The 16,295-nt window shown below is 34.9% G+C and overlaps 1 protein-coding gene across 1 annotated transcript; it reads right to left on the bottom strand.

Annotated features, from left to right (window-relative positions):
• Positions 1-6,109: 6,109 nt before the first annotated feature.
• Positions 6,110-14,360, bottom strand: PPFIA2_1 (Liprin-alpha-2). The gene has a single exon (XM_051208226.1). The coding sequence runs from the start codon at positions 7,146-7,148 to the stop codon at positions 6,804-6,806; it is 345 nt and encodes a 114-aa protein (XP_051066809.1). The 5' UTR covers positions 7,149-14,360; the 3' UTR covers positions 6,110-6,803.
• Positions 14,361-16,295: the final 1,935 nt, after the last annotated feature.

Here is a 16,295-nt window from a genome sequence, read left to right as displayed (position 1 = left end):
AAAATCCTGATCTTGGTGTTGGTTGACAGTTGTTTTGAGTTCCAGATTTATTTTAGTAGACAGAGGTTTGAAAAACGCTAACCAGAAAAAACTATTCAAACCTCTGTTTACTACACTACCACTAAAATTAGAGTAAAGAGTACCGATGAATGGATAGCATGTTTAAATAGCTTTGCTAATCTTCAGTATAGGGTCGCGTAATGTAGTGGATTGATTGGAGTTAGTTATTAACAACGTTGGATGTCAGCTCAGTGATTTAGAGGTTAAGCGTTTGTGCAAAAGATCGAAGGTCTTATGTTTGATCGCCGAGCGCAGAATTGTTAATGAGCACTGCTAAAGAATCCCATACTAAGACAAAACAGCTTTCAGGTTTTTGAAATTGGTCAGTTCATGATTTTTTTAGCCTATTGATTAATAAGTTAAACTAGTAGAAATGAAAGTAAGGAAAAATCCAATAATGTACTTGAAGAAATTATGTATATTAGTCAGAGCCATAGCATATCACTGAATAAGATTGATAGTATGTCAGGGCTAGTGATAGTAATTGAGTGCTCGAAGTTCATGTATTTGCACCATTTTCATCCCAAACGATGAATTATTGGTAGAACAGCTTTGACATATTTTCGCTTTCATTAACCTACATACATTTGAAATGATCAAAAGGTTTCTCCGATTCGGTAATCAAAGATCACAAAAAGAGCGCTAGTAGAGATAGTTGATTTCCATACTTTACGTCAAAAATTAATCTTAATTAGGCAATCAGTGAAAAGTAACAAACACTGAAAAGCTGTTTCGGCCTGGTATGTAGTTCCTCAGCAGTGAGTAAACGATCCTATGAGGAATCGCATCCGGAACTTCCAGATCACCTAACCTTTACAATTCCGAGTGTGGGCATTCCCAGTACTCTAGAAAGAAGCCGTGGCCGTTCCATACCGGCTCAGTGGTCTAGAGGTTAAACGTTAGAGCGTTAGACTGAATGTCCTGGGTTTGATTCTAAATTGTGGATGCACTACCGAGGAATCTCATACTAGGACAAAACGGCTATCTAGTGCTTCCACGTTTGCAATGGTTATCCAAATTGTATCGATTCGTGATTTCAATGAAGTTCAGCAATCTCCACAATCCCATACTGACAAAGATAAGACAGTTCACTTGAACAAATCTCATAACACAAATGACCAGCATTATAATCATGAAAGATCTTGTGTGTTGATATAAATTCAGTTCTTTATCTTCTAAGATAATATATTAAATAAATCTTTATTTTCATTTTTATACCAATTTCGTGATTAATTGAAAAATCATTAAACCAAAAATTTCAGTTTTCAAGTTGAATTGCTTATCTTGTGAGAAAACAAGTCTACGAAAACTTAAAACGAACTTGACTGTACGCTTACTCTTCAGCTCCTACTTGATAACATCAAGACGAAATTTATTCTCATTCGAATAAAAGATATATCGTTTTATGAAATTTTAAACTAACAATAGGAACTGGAAAATAGATTTTAACAAAATATCCCTGTGTAAAATCAAGTGCGCTATAGCACAAATCTTATTGCACTCAATAGCCTTCTCAATTTTAAAACTGCGGATAATAAGGATGAACGGTATTTATTTAAAAAATTTCACTGAAACAAACGTCCAATAAGTACGAACTTTTCTATCTCTTTTAAAAAACTTGATTGGCACATTTACTAAAAATAGGAAGTTTGTGAAAATTACTGAATTTTCGAAGTTTCCATTCCTGACTGATCTTAGTTAGACAACTTTTAAAAGCCCGGAAGTAGTGAACAGCTATTTCGTTCTAGTATGAGAATCCTGGATAGTGTGTACCCACAACCACACCAGTAGTTGAGTCCAGGACCTTTTATCTCGTGAAAAGCATTTAATCCCTAGATCTTTAATCCATTCTAACTAGAATTAATTCATGATACTGAGTAAACTTCATCCATTGCCTGTGTGGAAAACTGTAACATACCCGACGTGGTTGAACTGTACTGGTCCCTAGTTATCACTAGAACTCCATAAGTTACATTTTGTATTCGTTTAACACAAAAACAGAATCAACATCAATACGTATTATTTAAGCAAAGTAACGAGTCTTATTGTTTTCTTTAGTTTACAATATACAATCAAAAGTAAAGGTCAGAGAAAAATTATGTTTATTACCCTTCACCCCAAATATGCCGGATTTAACAGAGGAAAAACAAAGAAAAAAGTCAAATAACTTGGATCTCAAATAAACTGTTATTGTAATTTTTTAGTACTATATAGGATAGATGCGAACTAAGATATATCATGTACGCAAAAGATTAAAAAGCATGATATATAAAGAAAGACATACGAGATAATTTCTTAGACAAATTGTTATACCGGGAGAGAGAAACAAGACTTCGGAAAATAAACGAAACAAGGCTATAATAGAGGGAAGAAGAACTGGGTAAAAAGCAAGAAGATATTTGTTTAAATTTCCAAAAACTGTCATGTTCAATGATAAACAGATGGAAAAGAGGAATACATATACGTATATATATATATATATATATATATATATATATATATATATATATATATATATACGCTTGTGTAACACCAAGGATGTATTACAATAAAACAAATAAATAAAAAACAAAAAGAGCAAAACACAACTAAATGACGATCTTAAAAACAGATTAATTTGCACAAAAAAGTGAATATGAATATATTTCAAAAAACCCTTTAGTTATGTAAAGATGTATCCTGACATTTTGCAATTTATCAATAGTTACTGACCAATTTAGTATCGTAATAGTAGCATTATTATCAGTACCGACAGATAATCGCTTTAGATGACTTGTTTATTACCACAATTCAGTCAGTCAGTAACAACGTAGAACTTCGTACGTACGTACATCAGTTCCAGCTGCCGTACCACATTAGCACAGAGATGCAGTTGTCGATTCAAATCCCGTAGTGATAGAGGTAGTAAGAGTATAAGCAGTAATCGGTAAAATCACGGTTTGAAGATGTTATTCAAGAAGTATAATCCAGTGAAGTATAGTTGGGAAGAGAAAACAAGTATATCAAGAATTCATATTAGAATTTGGGAGAACACAAAGAGTGGATGCAACTGGGCCATTGCAAACGATTTTGAGCCACGTCATTCAAGGGCTCTAACCATCGGTTGCTATCATCTCGCGATCCCCGACCAGGTATTCTACACCTACCAACATGGCTCAGTCCACATGTTAATGACTTCGTGGATTTGTGCCATGTTTTGGTTTGGCCGCTCCTAGCTTTCTTCCAACATACTCCAACACCAAAAAACGTATTCCAGTGGCTTATGCAGTGGTAACCATCTAGCCCCCTGGTTTGGTTATCAATGCATCCCCTTATATCTAATCAACCTAACCAGACTAAGGAAGAAGACAAACTAAATAGGAACCACTATTGTCGAATAAACTGTATTTACCACTAATATACGATATGTATGTTAAGTGAATTATGTAATGTTAATGACAGTGTTGACCTTTAGCTTGGGAGACAATTCGATTGTTCCCTTTAGTTAATTCACTTGAATTAATTCACAATACAACTCTTATGAGTCGAGTGACTTTGAAAAGCACTTTTCCATGACCTTGATATACCAATATATAAGCTTATTCCAACTCATTCCAATCCTGAATACCATATAGTATTGTCCACTTTTGCTAAAGAAAACATAGTAGCCTATTGTTTTGCTTAGATCATAATTTAGTTTCTTAAGTACCTGGTGATCAGTCAGCGAATTAACGGTCCAATACACAACTGTAGCAGAGAAGTTTATTAGACTTGTAGGAAGATTTACAGATTCATTAGCATTTTTAATTTCGAATAAAGGGCACCTACCGCAAAGTATCAGATTAATCTTAATCAGTTATTAGATATTATTCACGTTGACAAATGACATATGTCAATGTATATTTACGCATATGGATTGGCAACAATCATTTTGGCATCACAGTCGACTACCTCTATGATTTAACAAATTTTAGGCAAAATGTTAAGTAGTTGGAAGCAGTCAACGGGAAGCCCTGAACATATGCTGCGTACTATTTATCACCTGCCAACAAGATCTACTTTTAACCTTGAGAGACTTGGTGCTCCTTTGCGGATTTAGTCTCGGGTCACTGAGCTTTACAATTTGGGACGTTATCACCGAGCTATTCAAAGCAGCACCGAATAACCTCTTGTAGGACTCATATATTTACAACTGATTGGTCACTACCCCGTAATCAACCAACTGTTTGTTTTACTCTCTTAGATTTGAACAGATAGCTTGATATATACTGCTACCCGTAAAAATCCTAATCAATTTCGAATACCACGTGTAGCTACTTAATGAACTTCATTAAATCAAATCAAATAATCAAAATAAATTATGTTAGAAGTCAACTGGTCAAAATATTTGATACCTCAAAAATAATAGTTAATCCCGTACATTTCAACAGCAAAACACCAAAAATAATCAAATCAAATTATTGACTTCTGACTAAATAGTTGAATATTACGTTGTTGACCAGATAATTTTAGCTGTTAGGCGCAATGAAAGAATTAAAGTACCAGATTCATCACAAGCTGAAAAAGCCTCAAATTATTCGTAGATTGGTACATCTTAAATGGTGAAAACGCATGATATAAAACTAGTAGGTTCCAACTTAAAATTTCATTTCAACTACTCCAATTTAAATAATTGTATATTATCAATAGATATTACAACACAAAACCAATATGTATGCCTCAAAGACAATCCATTCAGTAAATGGATATGTTCAAGTCATCTTTCAAAGCGAATTACTTCACAGTTGTTTGCCCCCAAATGTCCTGTTACAGTCGAGGGTGAGGAGAGTCCGCTCTCCCTCTCGAAATGCTCTCACATGGCCACGCGTATACCATCCACTACCAAGGAAGTCCTACTCACCTCCTTCTCACGGTGGGTGTGTTGTTTATGAAATTGAAAGAACACAAAGAGAATGTCCGGTGCTTTGACTGGCTGGTGGACATGGAGGGTTCACCTAGAGGAGTTGAAAAACCCTGATTTCAAACCAATGGTGCACATGGGCTTCAGTATCCAGAGGGAACAAATGGAGTATGAACATATAGTTGGTCACCGGTTACCATGGGACCTCATCTCCTAGCGTTGCTCCACTGCCTTGTGGATTAGACCTTCATGTCAAAGGCTCCAGGTGTGGCCCCCTAAGACAACCACCTGCTTCGATTTGGGCTCTCGGATAATATCACAGTCCTTACACAAATCAATGACAACTACTACTTGCCTCATTGATATTAAGTGGTGCATAAATATTTGGTGCCCCCTTGTACAAATGTTTATGTTCAAGTAAATAATAAATAATGCTTGTACTACACTATAATCTTACGATTCTGAAAACTAATTTTGATCTATTCCAACAATTTTGACAAGACCTCTCTGATATATATATATATATATATATATATATATATATATATATATATATATATATATATATATATATATATATATATATATACTAATCAAGGTTGCTAATTTTAAGATTGATGTGTATTGTGTAAAAAATTTGAAGACTAGTAAACACTAGCAACTCATTGAAATTATCATAATAGGATAAAGTCATTTTATAGCTTAAGACAAATATACTAATGATTCTAAGAAGTTTCGATTATTTCTGAAAAGCACCGTAAGGACAAGAGACTTTGTACACAATCGAAGAATGAGAAAAGATGCGTATGCGCGCGTGTGTTTGTGCACACATATACACTGAATTATTTTGGTAATAAGCGCGTTATATGCACATATTTATACCGTAGTGAACACAAGCAAACGTGAATTACATATATATATATATATATATATATATATATATATATATATATACTTTATAAATCCAATGGTCACAAATCAATAAGTTAATAAACGCTAAAAGATGTGAGAATGTAGCTTATATACAATAAGTTCACAATCGTTTTTCTCTTACTATTTAAGAATGTGCCGGTGTGCATAGAAAAATACCAGACTGATGAAAGAAACAAGGAATGTAAAACTACTGACTTCATCAGTATATATATATATATATATATATATATATATATATATATATATGCTTGAATAGGTCATTTTCAAGTGTACTGAATAGCTGCCACTAATCAATGATTAAAAAAATAAAATTTATTGTGTAATGTATACTTGTAGGTTTACTTATTTATTCGTAATAGTTTTCCGGTTTTCTTTTTGGTGTATTATCGATCAAATGAAATATTGCTAAGTTACCGAATAAATTACTGATATTAATCAATCATATAGATCAAAGTAAACAGAATAAAAATTAATCAAGATCTATAAATGAACGAAATTTTGGTTTCATAATTTAAAACACGTAATGACTTTAGACACTTAACGAAAACTAGACAATGTTGGACAGTTGATTCATCTTATTATAAGACTGATTAACAATGTCCATCTACAATCGAACCAGAGGTCGAACCTAAGGCCTTTATGTCTAGTGGAATGCGTCTAACCTCTAGACTATTGAGTTGATATCAAATAGTTTACTTGTCGAAAACTCAATCAATTCATGACATTGTGTAACCACTTTAAATGCCTCATACCTGACAAGGCTGAACTCAGATAGTCCCAACTTTATACTAGAACTCCTGAAATTAACTCTCGAAATTCTAGTTGTAAGCCAGGGAGATCGATCCGAATAACTGAGATTTCAGCTAGCTAGTCAGTCTACATAGTGTGGAACCTAGTTCATATGTGCATTGGTTCACGTTGTCATACCACATCAGGACAGGGACATGCTAGAGTAGAAGTAGTAATAGTAGTTACAAAGTTTTAAATGATATTCGTTGAAAAAAATAACGAAGCTGGAAATTTTACTCACTTCAGGAAGTTTTTCAGATAACTGTCTATTTAAAACATCTCTTTCTCTCTCAGCTTCCGCAAGTCTATTCTGTGTAAATACCAATTGATCTTGTGCATCATGTAAACTTTCCATTAGTCTGTCACGTTCATCCAATATACTCAATAGCATATCTTCAACATTAGTTCCCTCTCCACTTGCTTGTGAGTCTCGATCTCCTTGACTTGAATTACCGTCCTCCGATATAGTGGGCATAACATCACACATTTTCGAAAGGTGAACCTACATATTTTTAAACGAAAAAGATTGAAGAAATGATATTAATTTCTTGGCAAAAGTATAATAAAGTAACCCAAGAAAAATAAGAAACCAATTACCAACACCTGTACCTGTGTAAACCTTAATCATTTCAAGTACAAGTAACTTGAACATTACAATTCGTATCTGTCTGAGTATACCTGAATAACTAAATACATTATTTATATGATGATGCTTATAATTTTGAAAACATATTTGAGCCAAAAATGTCATTCAAAAATAAGTGTTTAGTAGAATAAAAACTATTTTTAGCGAGAAAAGTATACTAAATATCTCAAAATAATTAAAATGAAAAAGCATTACAAATTTCAAATAATGAAGCATAATAGCAACTGTTCCACCGAGCACAATAAAAGTGACTCATTAACTGTACTTTACATTGACTATATCATACAATAAATCGCACTGGTGGGACTCGCTTCATATGTATCTTAATCAAAACGTGATAAGCGAGTAGTAAATATCCAATAGTTAATCAATTTTATAAAGTTTGAAGTAATCGTGACTAAGAAAAGTCACCAGAAGAACCAAAAAAGTAACTTGAGAAAACCCGAACCGATTTCTGCATTAATCAACTGCACACATGTTAAATCACTGCTAATGATTAAGTAACAAGACAGAGAATCCCTAACTTTATGGTGTACCTCAAATTTTATCTTTCAGTACACTTCTGATAGATACCTACATAAAACATATTTTGACAGGACTGTCTTACTTACTCAGATATCCGGATACCTAGTTCGTTGTAATTAATGTTCAAAGAGGTTATCTTACTAAGCTTTAAAAATCCTTAGTGAAAAAATCTCTATTTTGCAAGGATAAACTAGCCTCATCACCATAGAACATGATATTTTGACTTATGCCAAGCATTTTCATAGGATAGAAAATATTCCAATTTGAACAAAAAATGTTCTTAAATTACATTCCATAAATCTAGTTAGATTAGTATAATTTAACCAAAAATTGGATCGATAGAGATTAATACGGATCATCAATTCGTATTCTGATGTCCAATTATATTCTTTCCTGAAGATGAATGTTAAACAGTTAGACTGAGAACATGTGATCAACTGTACTGAGTCTATGCAATCAGAATGGAAATCTATAAAAAGCAAGCATATTTCAAGTCGTAGACTAGTAGTTTGTGTACATGACTCCTGGTTCACAAATCTAAATCCTAATCTATATTTAAAGGTGTGGAAAGCCTTAATTGGTTGTGCGTCTCCGATGAAAAGGCGTTACCTAAAAACTAGTACACAAAACGGTATATATGGTCGAGTAACATTTGATTTTTATCCCAGCAAATAGAATTATTCAACAGAATACTTTCCAGATATTTAGACTTAAGGTGCTAAATGTCTCAATCTCTTATAATCATACTAAATTTCACTAGCAACTTATACCACGTCAACCAATATTCAACAAACTCGTGATAAAAGTGAGAAGATAGTTTAAGTGAAGTGATAATGCATAACAACACAAAGCAGAAGCAAAACAAATTATTTAGGTGTCTGCAGTCAGGAACAAAAATATCCCACATCTTTTAATATCGTATTTTCAACTCCATATTAGACATTTTATGTTTTGCAATAGACACTCAGTGAGTAGTAACTTGTAAACTGACACATGTCGCACATCAGGTTTTCATACAACATCAGTACAGTGAGATGAAATTATCAAGACAAATATCAGAATAGTAGCAGTAGCAGTGGTAACAGAAAAGACTAGGTTCGAACATAATGACTTAATAAAAACAAACTCGCTAAAGGAAAAGTAAATACAAAACAATAAGTGCATCGGCGTCATTGTGGCTGATTCTAACCAAAGTTTTATACCATCTATCACTTGCAACGAGAATCGCACGGACCCTAACCAAGTAGTCTGGACTTATGAAACGGGCTCAGTCCAACAATCAATCATCTTATGGACGAATGCTAGGTTTTGGTTTATCCGTCACTAGCTTTCTCCCAACCTAATCCCATACCATCAAACATAGCAATATGGTGAACCTGATAATAGCCTTAAGTAACTGACATATTGAAATCATTTAAAATGAATCTTTTAATTCCGCGACAACTACATTATGTAATGTAATGTAATAAATAACTAGATAAATAAATATCGGTCAGAGTTGCCACATAAAGTATGGGCTTTTACTCAGAACTTATTGGATAACAAAAACTGGTGAGGACTTGTTGAAATCATTCGCAGTAACATCTAGATCTATATTTTCTTTCCATAAGTGATACGTATTCATATCACTAGGAATCGGAAACGTCAGTTTCCAGGTCAGTTATGAAGTTAGTTATAACTAATACAAAGCCTGGCACAAGCATGCATCAAGACAACTCATAGGAAATTACAACAGTGAGAAATTAACATAAAGGATGGCGAATAATTCGAAATAATAGTAGTATCAAGGTTGGATAAAATGATTAAACACTGGGAAATACTGTTTTAAAAGACGGAATGTATTTGAAGAATAAATACAATAAAATAATATTGAAGCTCAGATCTTGGGGGGAACTAAATGAATCGGCCACGTTGCAACCGATTCTGAGACATGTTCCTCAGTGTCTTCAAGCAATGATCATGGTTATCTCTCGGATTCCAACCACCATTATTATTCAGTCTAATAGTCAGTGGCTCCATGCACTGATCTCATGTCTTCATTAAGCCGCCCCTAACTCTATTCCAACCTGTCCTTACTCCGGCCAACATTGAGTCTCGAGGTCGGCGGGACCCGGGAATGCGCTACACATTTCCCATACACCTCAGTTTGTGATTTTCCACTGCCTCACCAACCGATTTCTCATGTGTGTCTACTATTACTTTAGGATTTCTCCGCCAGCTGTTCCATTATACCCGAGCTATTCTTTGAAAAAACCTATGATCAAACCCTGCGGCTTACGCACATATTCTATTTTCAAGGATCATATCTGACAACCACGTAGTAATACAGCCTAGGTTGCTAGACAGAATACTCACTCCCTGATTGACAGGCAAATATATCTATACTGAGCCACAAGTGACACATGCTGGTATAACCCAAGATCAATTTCAACACCGACATAGAAAGCCTTCCACAATAAATATAAGCGGATTGACACTCAACTGTTTTAATCATTATGACCAGTTCAGCCGTTCACTCAGAATTACAAATCCTACAACTTTTAGCATATTAGCTAGATACTCAGTTGGAATTTCTGAACGATACTATTAGAAATCTGCCCGTCTTTTTCTTTTTCTTATACAAAATCATGCCTTTACCACCTGTTTTACTCCTTTTTTCTATTAGTTCTTTACTACAAAATTAGTGATATTTGTGTGCCCTAAAGTTTCAATTCGTCCATCTTTATTAAGTTGATGTAGAGTGTAACAATGTCGAAAGGCTGATGTTTGTGCCATATCCTCCCTATCTTTCGTAATGCCCCTTCCAGCCAAACATAGTTAATGAGACCAATAGGCCCTTCTGGAGAAGAGGCATACATGGAAGCGTGGCACAACTATCAGGGCGCAATATTTGTTTCTGCTATAGATTTTTTAGTGGTACGGAGTTTGCTTTCAAATTCAATCACCGTCCCCAAATACGAGCATCAGTCAACCAAACAAAGCTACTTGAATTTAGCTGCCTGTTGGACTGAGACATGTAGGCAAGCGCACGCTACCTCACTGGGGTTCGTGTGATTACCATAATCAATCGTTAAATACCTTGGATGACAAGACTCAAAATCGTTCGGCATAGTTCAGGTGCATTCACTCTTTGTCTCCTCCTAGATCCTGTGTTTCTAAATCACCTTATGACTTTCTCAGTATTCTACCAATCTATGTTTACTTCTCGAATCATATATTTTATGCCTAATCTTTTATACACATAAACATTTGTACAAGGAGGCACCAAATACTTATGGCGTCGGTGTATACACTCTCTGTATTCCCTTAAACTAAGAGATTCAAACCGCTTCATATCTTTCTTTCTACGAACTAATTCTTTCTTCCTGTACTCTATCCTTATTGCAATCTTTCTTCTATAAATTACTACCTCTGAATTAACTACTTTTATGAATCCGGTGTCCATCTTGTGTTAATGAGGTACGACAACTTCGACCGATGCATATATGTGCCTGGTCCTACGTTGTAGCTGACTGACTGACTGAAACACTTATGCACCACTTAATATCAATGAGGCAAGTAGTAGTTGTCATTGATTTGTGTAAGGACTGTGATATTATCCGAGAGCCCAAATCGAAGCAGGTGGTTGTCTTAGGGGGCCACACCTGGAGCCTTTGACATGAAGGTCTAATCCACAAGGCAGTGGAGCAACGCTAGGAGATGAGGTCCCATGGTAACCGGTGACCAACTATATGTTCATACTCCATTTGTTCCCTCTGGATACTGAAGCCCATGTGCACCATTGGTTTGAAATCAGGGTTTTTCAACTCCTCTAGGTGAACCCTCCATGTCCACCAGCCAGTCAAAGCACCGGACATTCTCTTTGTGTTCTTTCAATTTCATAAACAACACACCCACCGTGAGAAGGAGGTGAGTAGGACTTCCTTGGTAGTGGATGATATACGCGTGGCCATGTGAGAGCATTTCGAGAGGGAGAGCGGACTCTCCTCACCCTCAACCGTAACAGGACATTTGGGGGTCTAATCTTATTGTTACTATCCCTACTACTTTAAGATCTTCGCTAACACTTTCGTCTCACTGTTCCAAGAGTGTATGGTAACTTGAACGGATGTACACATGTGCTATGTTATACGTCGCATGTGATTAACTAATTCTAATTCAACTATTATTTATTGCAACTGTTAGGTTTTGTCTTTAAAAAGAACATTACCCACAAGTTGCGGTCATGAAGAAACAATTGTCCCCATCAAGGTAATGTAACAAGTACAGTACAATAGTTTGTCCACTGCTTTGCAACGATACGTTTCCTTATATGAGCGAAACTCAGACTTCTTACGATTCATTGTAACATTCAAAACAGAAATTGCAATCTGATCAGCCCTTATAAAATACACTATGCATCCCAAACACTATTTCTATATAACGGTGAAATCCTTAATTACAACTTCAGTAGTGCAATGCCATAAAAGTGTTGGTTTACACGACCGTTAGGTAAATGCCATGTCCTGAAATCCCTAACCACGAAGTAAACTATCTTCAATAATGACCTTTATAGTACATAGGTGACCCCAAGTTTTCTACAAATAGTTTGAAGAATTAACGAATCAAAAAGTGAGCAGATTTGCACCGATATATTATCGTTTAATTTAAATACAACATTACTTAACTACAACCTAAATAGTAACAGCAATTACAAAATCATTTATTGCAAAATATGTAATAGACATCTAGAGAGTAACCATCAAGATTAAAACTGAATACGATAAACAGCCAGCACCAAATATTTCGTCTTCCACTAAGAAAACTAATGATGGAAATCAAGATAGTCTTACAATACCACTTCAAGAGGCATCGTATAGAGAGGCTAGAGATAATTCTATGAAAGCCTACATTTAAGTGTATAGTTTCAAGGTATTTGAACAGTTTCGTAACGACTCGACTGCCCTTTGTAAGACAAAAATATTCCAATGAATACTTCCGAAAATATCTATAGAGCACAGTAGTTAATAAATAGTACAACCCTGAACAAAATCAAGAATGATAGCTTTCCTTTCGAAGTAAAAAACCTGCTATAATAAAACCATTAGGTGAGTTGAAATGCTATCAAACTAAGGACCAAATATGTAAGCGCTAACGGTAGCTAGTTGAGGCATAACCCCCTGTGGTTTTCTAGTGCTTCATAACAACGAACTACAGCATGACCAACAATGATTTTTACTTTGAGTGATATTCGACGTTTCAAGTTACTAATTGGACTATTGCTTAAGATGAAAACAAATGAAAATCTACCGGGAGGTTCTTACCTCGAAACAAATACTCTGTTACTGGGCACTAATCAATAAAGGAAAATAATTAATTTCCAATAATAAAAAGCTATGAACATGAAATATGACCAATTTATCGAAAATTATACTAGAACATTAGTTCACTGACTAGTTACTGATCTCCATAGCAGCATCAAAGAGTGCTCTCTTAGTCTAAAAGAGATGACATAAAGACAATGATAACCTAAAAGTCGCCAAGTAATAAACATTTGGACATGCTTAAGAAGACTCACAGTTGACTAACATGTGACTGTAAGTTTAAATATGAAAATGGTTGTATCACTAAATGATTTTATTACGTATCTCAGTTAGCCTTACAAGCATAGTGGTTAAAATAATAAAATCAATTGTTATTGATTCTGCGGTACTTGTCTAATGAACGTTTCCGGCAATAAAAACCGAAATGCAGTAAAAGATGTAATGTTATCCAAACATACTCTTTGATAATTATTTTAAAACTAATTGGTGAGGTCTCTTATTACAATATACAAGTAGATATACGGCAAATAATCCAGAGGTTACCAAAGTTTGTTCAGAATATAAAACCCAAAACATGATTCAATATTTCAACATGTATACTAGTTACGTTTGCACGACTGCTACAACGCAATAAGAAAGAATGACTGGAATGTGTCGTAAATTGCTACATACTGTCACAAATTGAGTTACCAGTATTATATTTAGAAATGAAAACATTTCTTGTACTTGAAACTGAAACAATATAACTTCGACGCCAGTCCGATGAATAAGAAACACCAATTTTACAGGCCAAAGTCAGAAAACTTATAAAATTCAAATTTCCACAGAGTATAGGCGGGTATCGTTTAGTTTCACGAGAGTGTTCGTCCATGATTGGCTAAAGCGAAATTCCAACAAAGCTATTTCTGAGATACGTGTAACAATTAAAATGGCGCACTCTAAAGTCGAAAAGTTTGTGAATACACTATACGCCACATTTTCCCAAAACAGTAAACTTGCGTCCAAAACTATCAAATAAATTTACACAAAAACCACTGTATTATATCGAACAATTTCACAATTTCGCGCGCAGCATAGGTTTTTTAAACACGAGTACAAAAAAGTTTCGACGACTTACTCCTAGCTCCAAAAACTGATTGGGATTCTTTTATATATCCGTACAATAGTGGAAACCCATTTTGTTCAATGTGAGTTTTCAAATTTGCGCCAGTTCAGACGCCATGAGGTGCTGTAATATAATGACTCAACTAAACTTTATAACTGGTTGACTTGAAATGATTAACTGATAAGTAAACTTTCAGACAAAAAGACCACATCATTGTAGACGCTTGTGTCTAGCACGAGAGTCTTGAGAGAGCATGTAGTGTAACGTTTGTTAACTGTTTTGAAGATAAAGAAAAGGTCAGTCGACAAATTGGAAAGCGTTGATAACGCACTTGCATCTAATTAGAAAGGCAATAAACAATCGTGAACAACAACGCAAGCCTCAAATTACGAAAATCTTGAAAAACCAGCTTGGTGTTTGAATGAACTAATGATTCCATTGTACTTGTTAATTGCTTGATTTCGAATTCTAAATACAGTACATTCGTTCGCGCTTATCTAGTACTTCTTGATCCGATTACGTTGTTCCTGAGATTCTTAGTTCATACTATAATTCAAATACTTCTAATAATCATATTGGCGTCGCGATTGAACCTATGATGGAACGGTTGGACATACATTCAGATTTTGTTACTTTTGAGGATTACTTTAAAGGTTCGAAATCTGGGCTATGACCAAAGAAGATGATGAGGATGTTAATATTGTGGCACACTTCCTCACATTCATCGGAAAAGAAGCATATGGCTTATTAAGAACTCTGGCTTTACCGTAAAAGACCGTTTCGCTTTCTTATACAACTCTCAAGGATCTACTGCTAGCATACAAAGTTCGAATGTGGTAAAGGAGGAAGATTTAGTAAAATGATTCATGAGGATATAAAGAGTTCCACTACATTGCGTCATCCCAACCCAGTGCATGCTCAAGGTTATGCAGATAATTCATTGAAGAGTTGTGATGCAGTTTACGAAGATGAGCACAAGTTTGGTCAGTGTTTGTCCTGTGGCAAGTTCCACTCTTTTAATTGATGTAAATTTCGCGATTCTAAGTGCTTTAAATGTGGTGATATTGGACATATTCAGTTAGTTTGTAGTACTACTGTTCATCTGGCTGCAACGAATATTAAGTCTTTTGATTCTGACAGTGTAGGGTCATTTAGCAGTTCAGAGTTAAGTGAAACTCAGAATCCTTGTGATACGACAGTTCCCAATCAATCGATTTATTAGATTTCTCTTGTTATTTTACCAGATATGGTTTTTCCTAATCATTCACTTATTTATGACGAAATTCCTTATAAATCTGAGGAAAATATGTCGAATGAACCTAGTCATGACCGAAAACCTGATCTCTTTTTGATAGATGCTGATTTTTCTAATAATCCATTACCCTGAAATGACATTCTTGATAAACTATTTCAGAAGAATCAAACCTTGATGTTCTATCAAATATTAATTGTCCTCATAATGCATTTGTTTCTTGTGGGAAGCTTGTTCAATGCGAAGCACGAGTACTAAATGACCTCGATTTTGATTACAATTCGGATGATTTCCTTTCAACTGCTGTTTATACTTATCACAAAATCACTTCTAATGTCTACTCTAACCCATGTGAGAAATATCTTTAAATGAAGCCACATCATTCAGAACTTGGGGATATAAAGATCCAACATTATTTCGTGGGGGAGGATAGTCTAAAAGTCTATGGTTCAAATTCTAGGTAGCAGCGGTTTCAGTATACAACCGACATGCTGATTACACAATCCCAGGAAGCGGGTGAGTCTGTTCCGATTTCGACTGTTCATTTCAATGCTAATGAGTGCATTCTAGATAATACAGAGTCTTTATCCAACACAATGTCAGACAGACTCAGGATGAATTTAAGAAGAAGATGTATAATCGATTACAGACATTTATACTCCTATTTAAGCTGTGGCGGATGTGGTGTTTGAATGAACTAATGATTCCATTGTACTTGTTGGATGCTTGGTTTCGAATTCTAAATACAGTACATTCGTTCGTGCTTGTGTCATAATTCTTGATTCAGTTGCGTTATTTTGGGG

Source organism: Schistosoma haematobium, chromosome 4 (genome assembly GCF_000699445.3).
Source record: "Schistosoma haematobium chromosome 4, whole genome shotgun sequence".
Taxonomy (NCBI): Eukaryota; Metazoa; Platyhelminthes; class Trematoda; order Strigeidida; family Schistosomatidae; genus Schistosoma; species Schistosoma haematobium.
Note: the sequence above shows the minus strand (reverse complement) of the source record. Positions and strands in the feature narration are given on the sequence as shown.

Coding starts and splice junctions, on each gene's coding strand:
- PPFIA2_1 (XM_051208226.1), bottom strand. CDS start 7,148: ATGTGTGATGTTATGCCCACTATATCGGAGGACGGTAATTCAAGTCAA.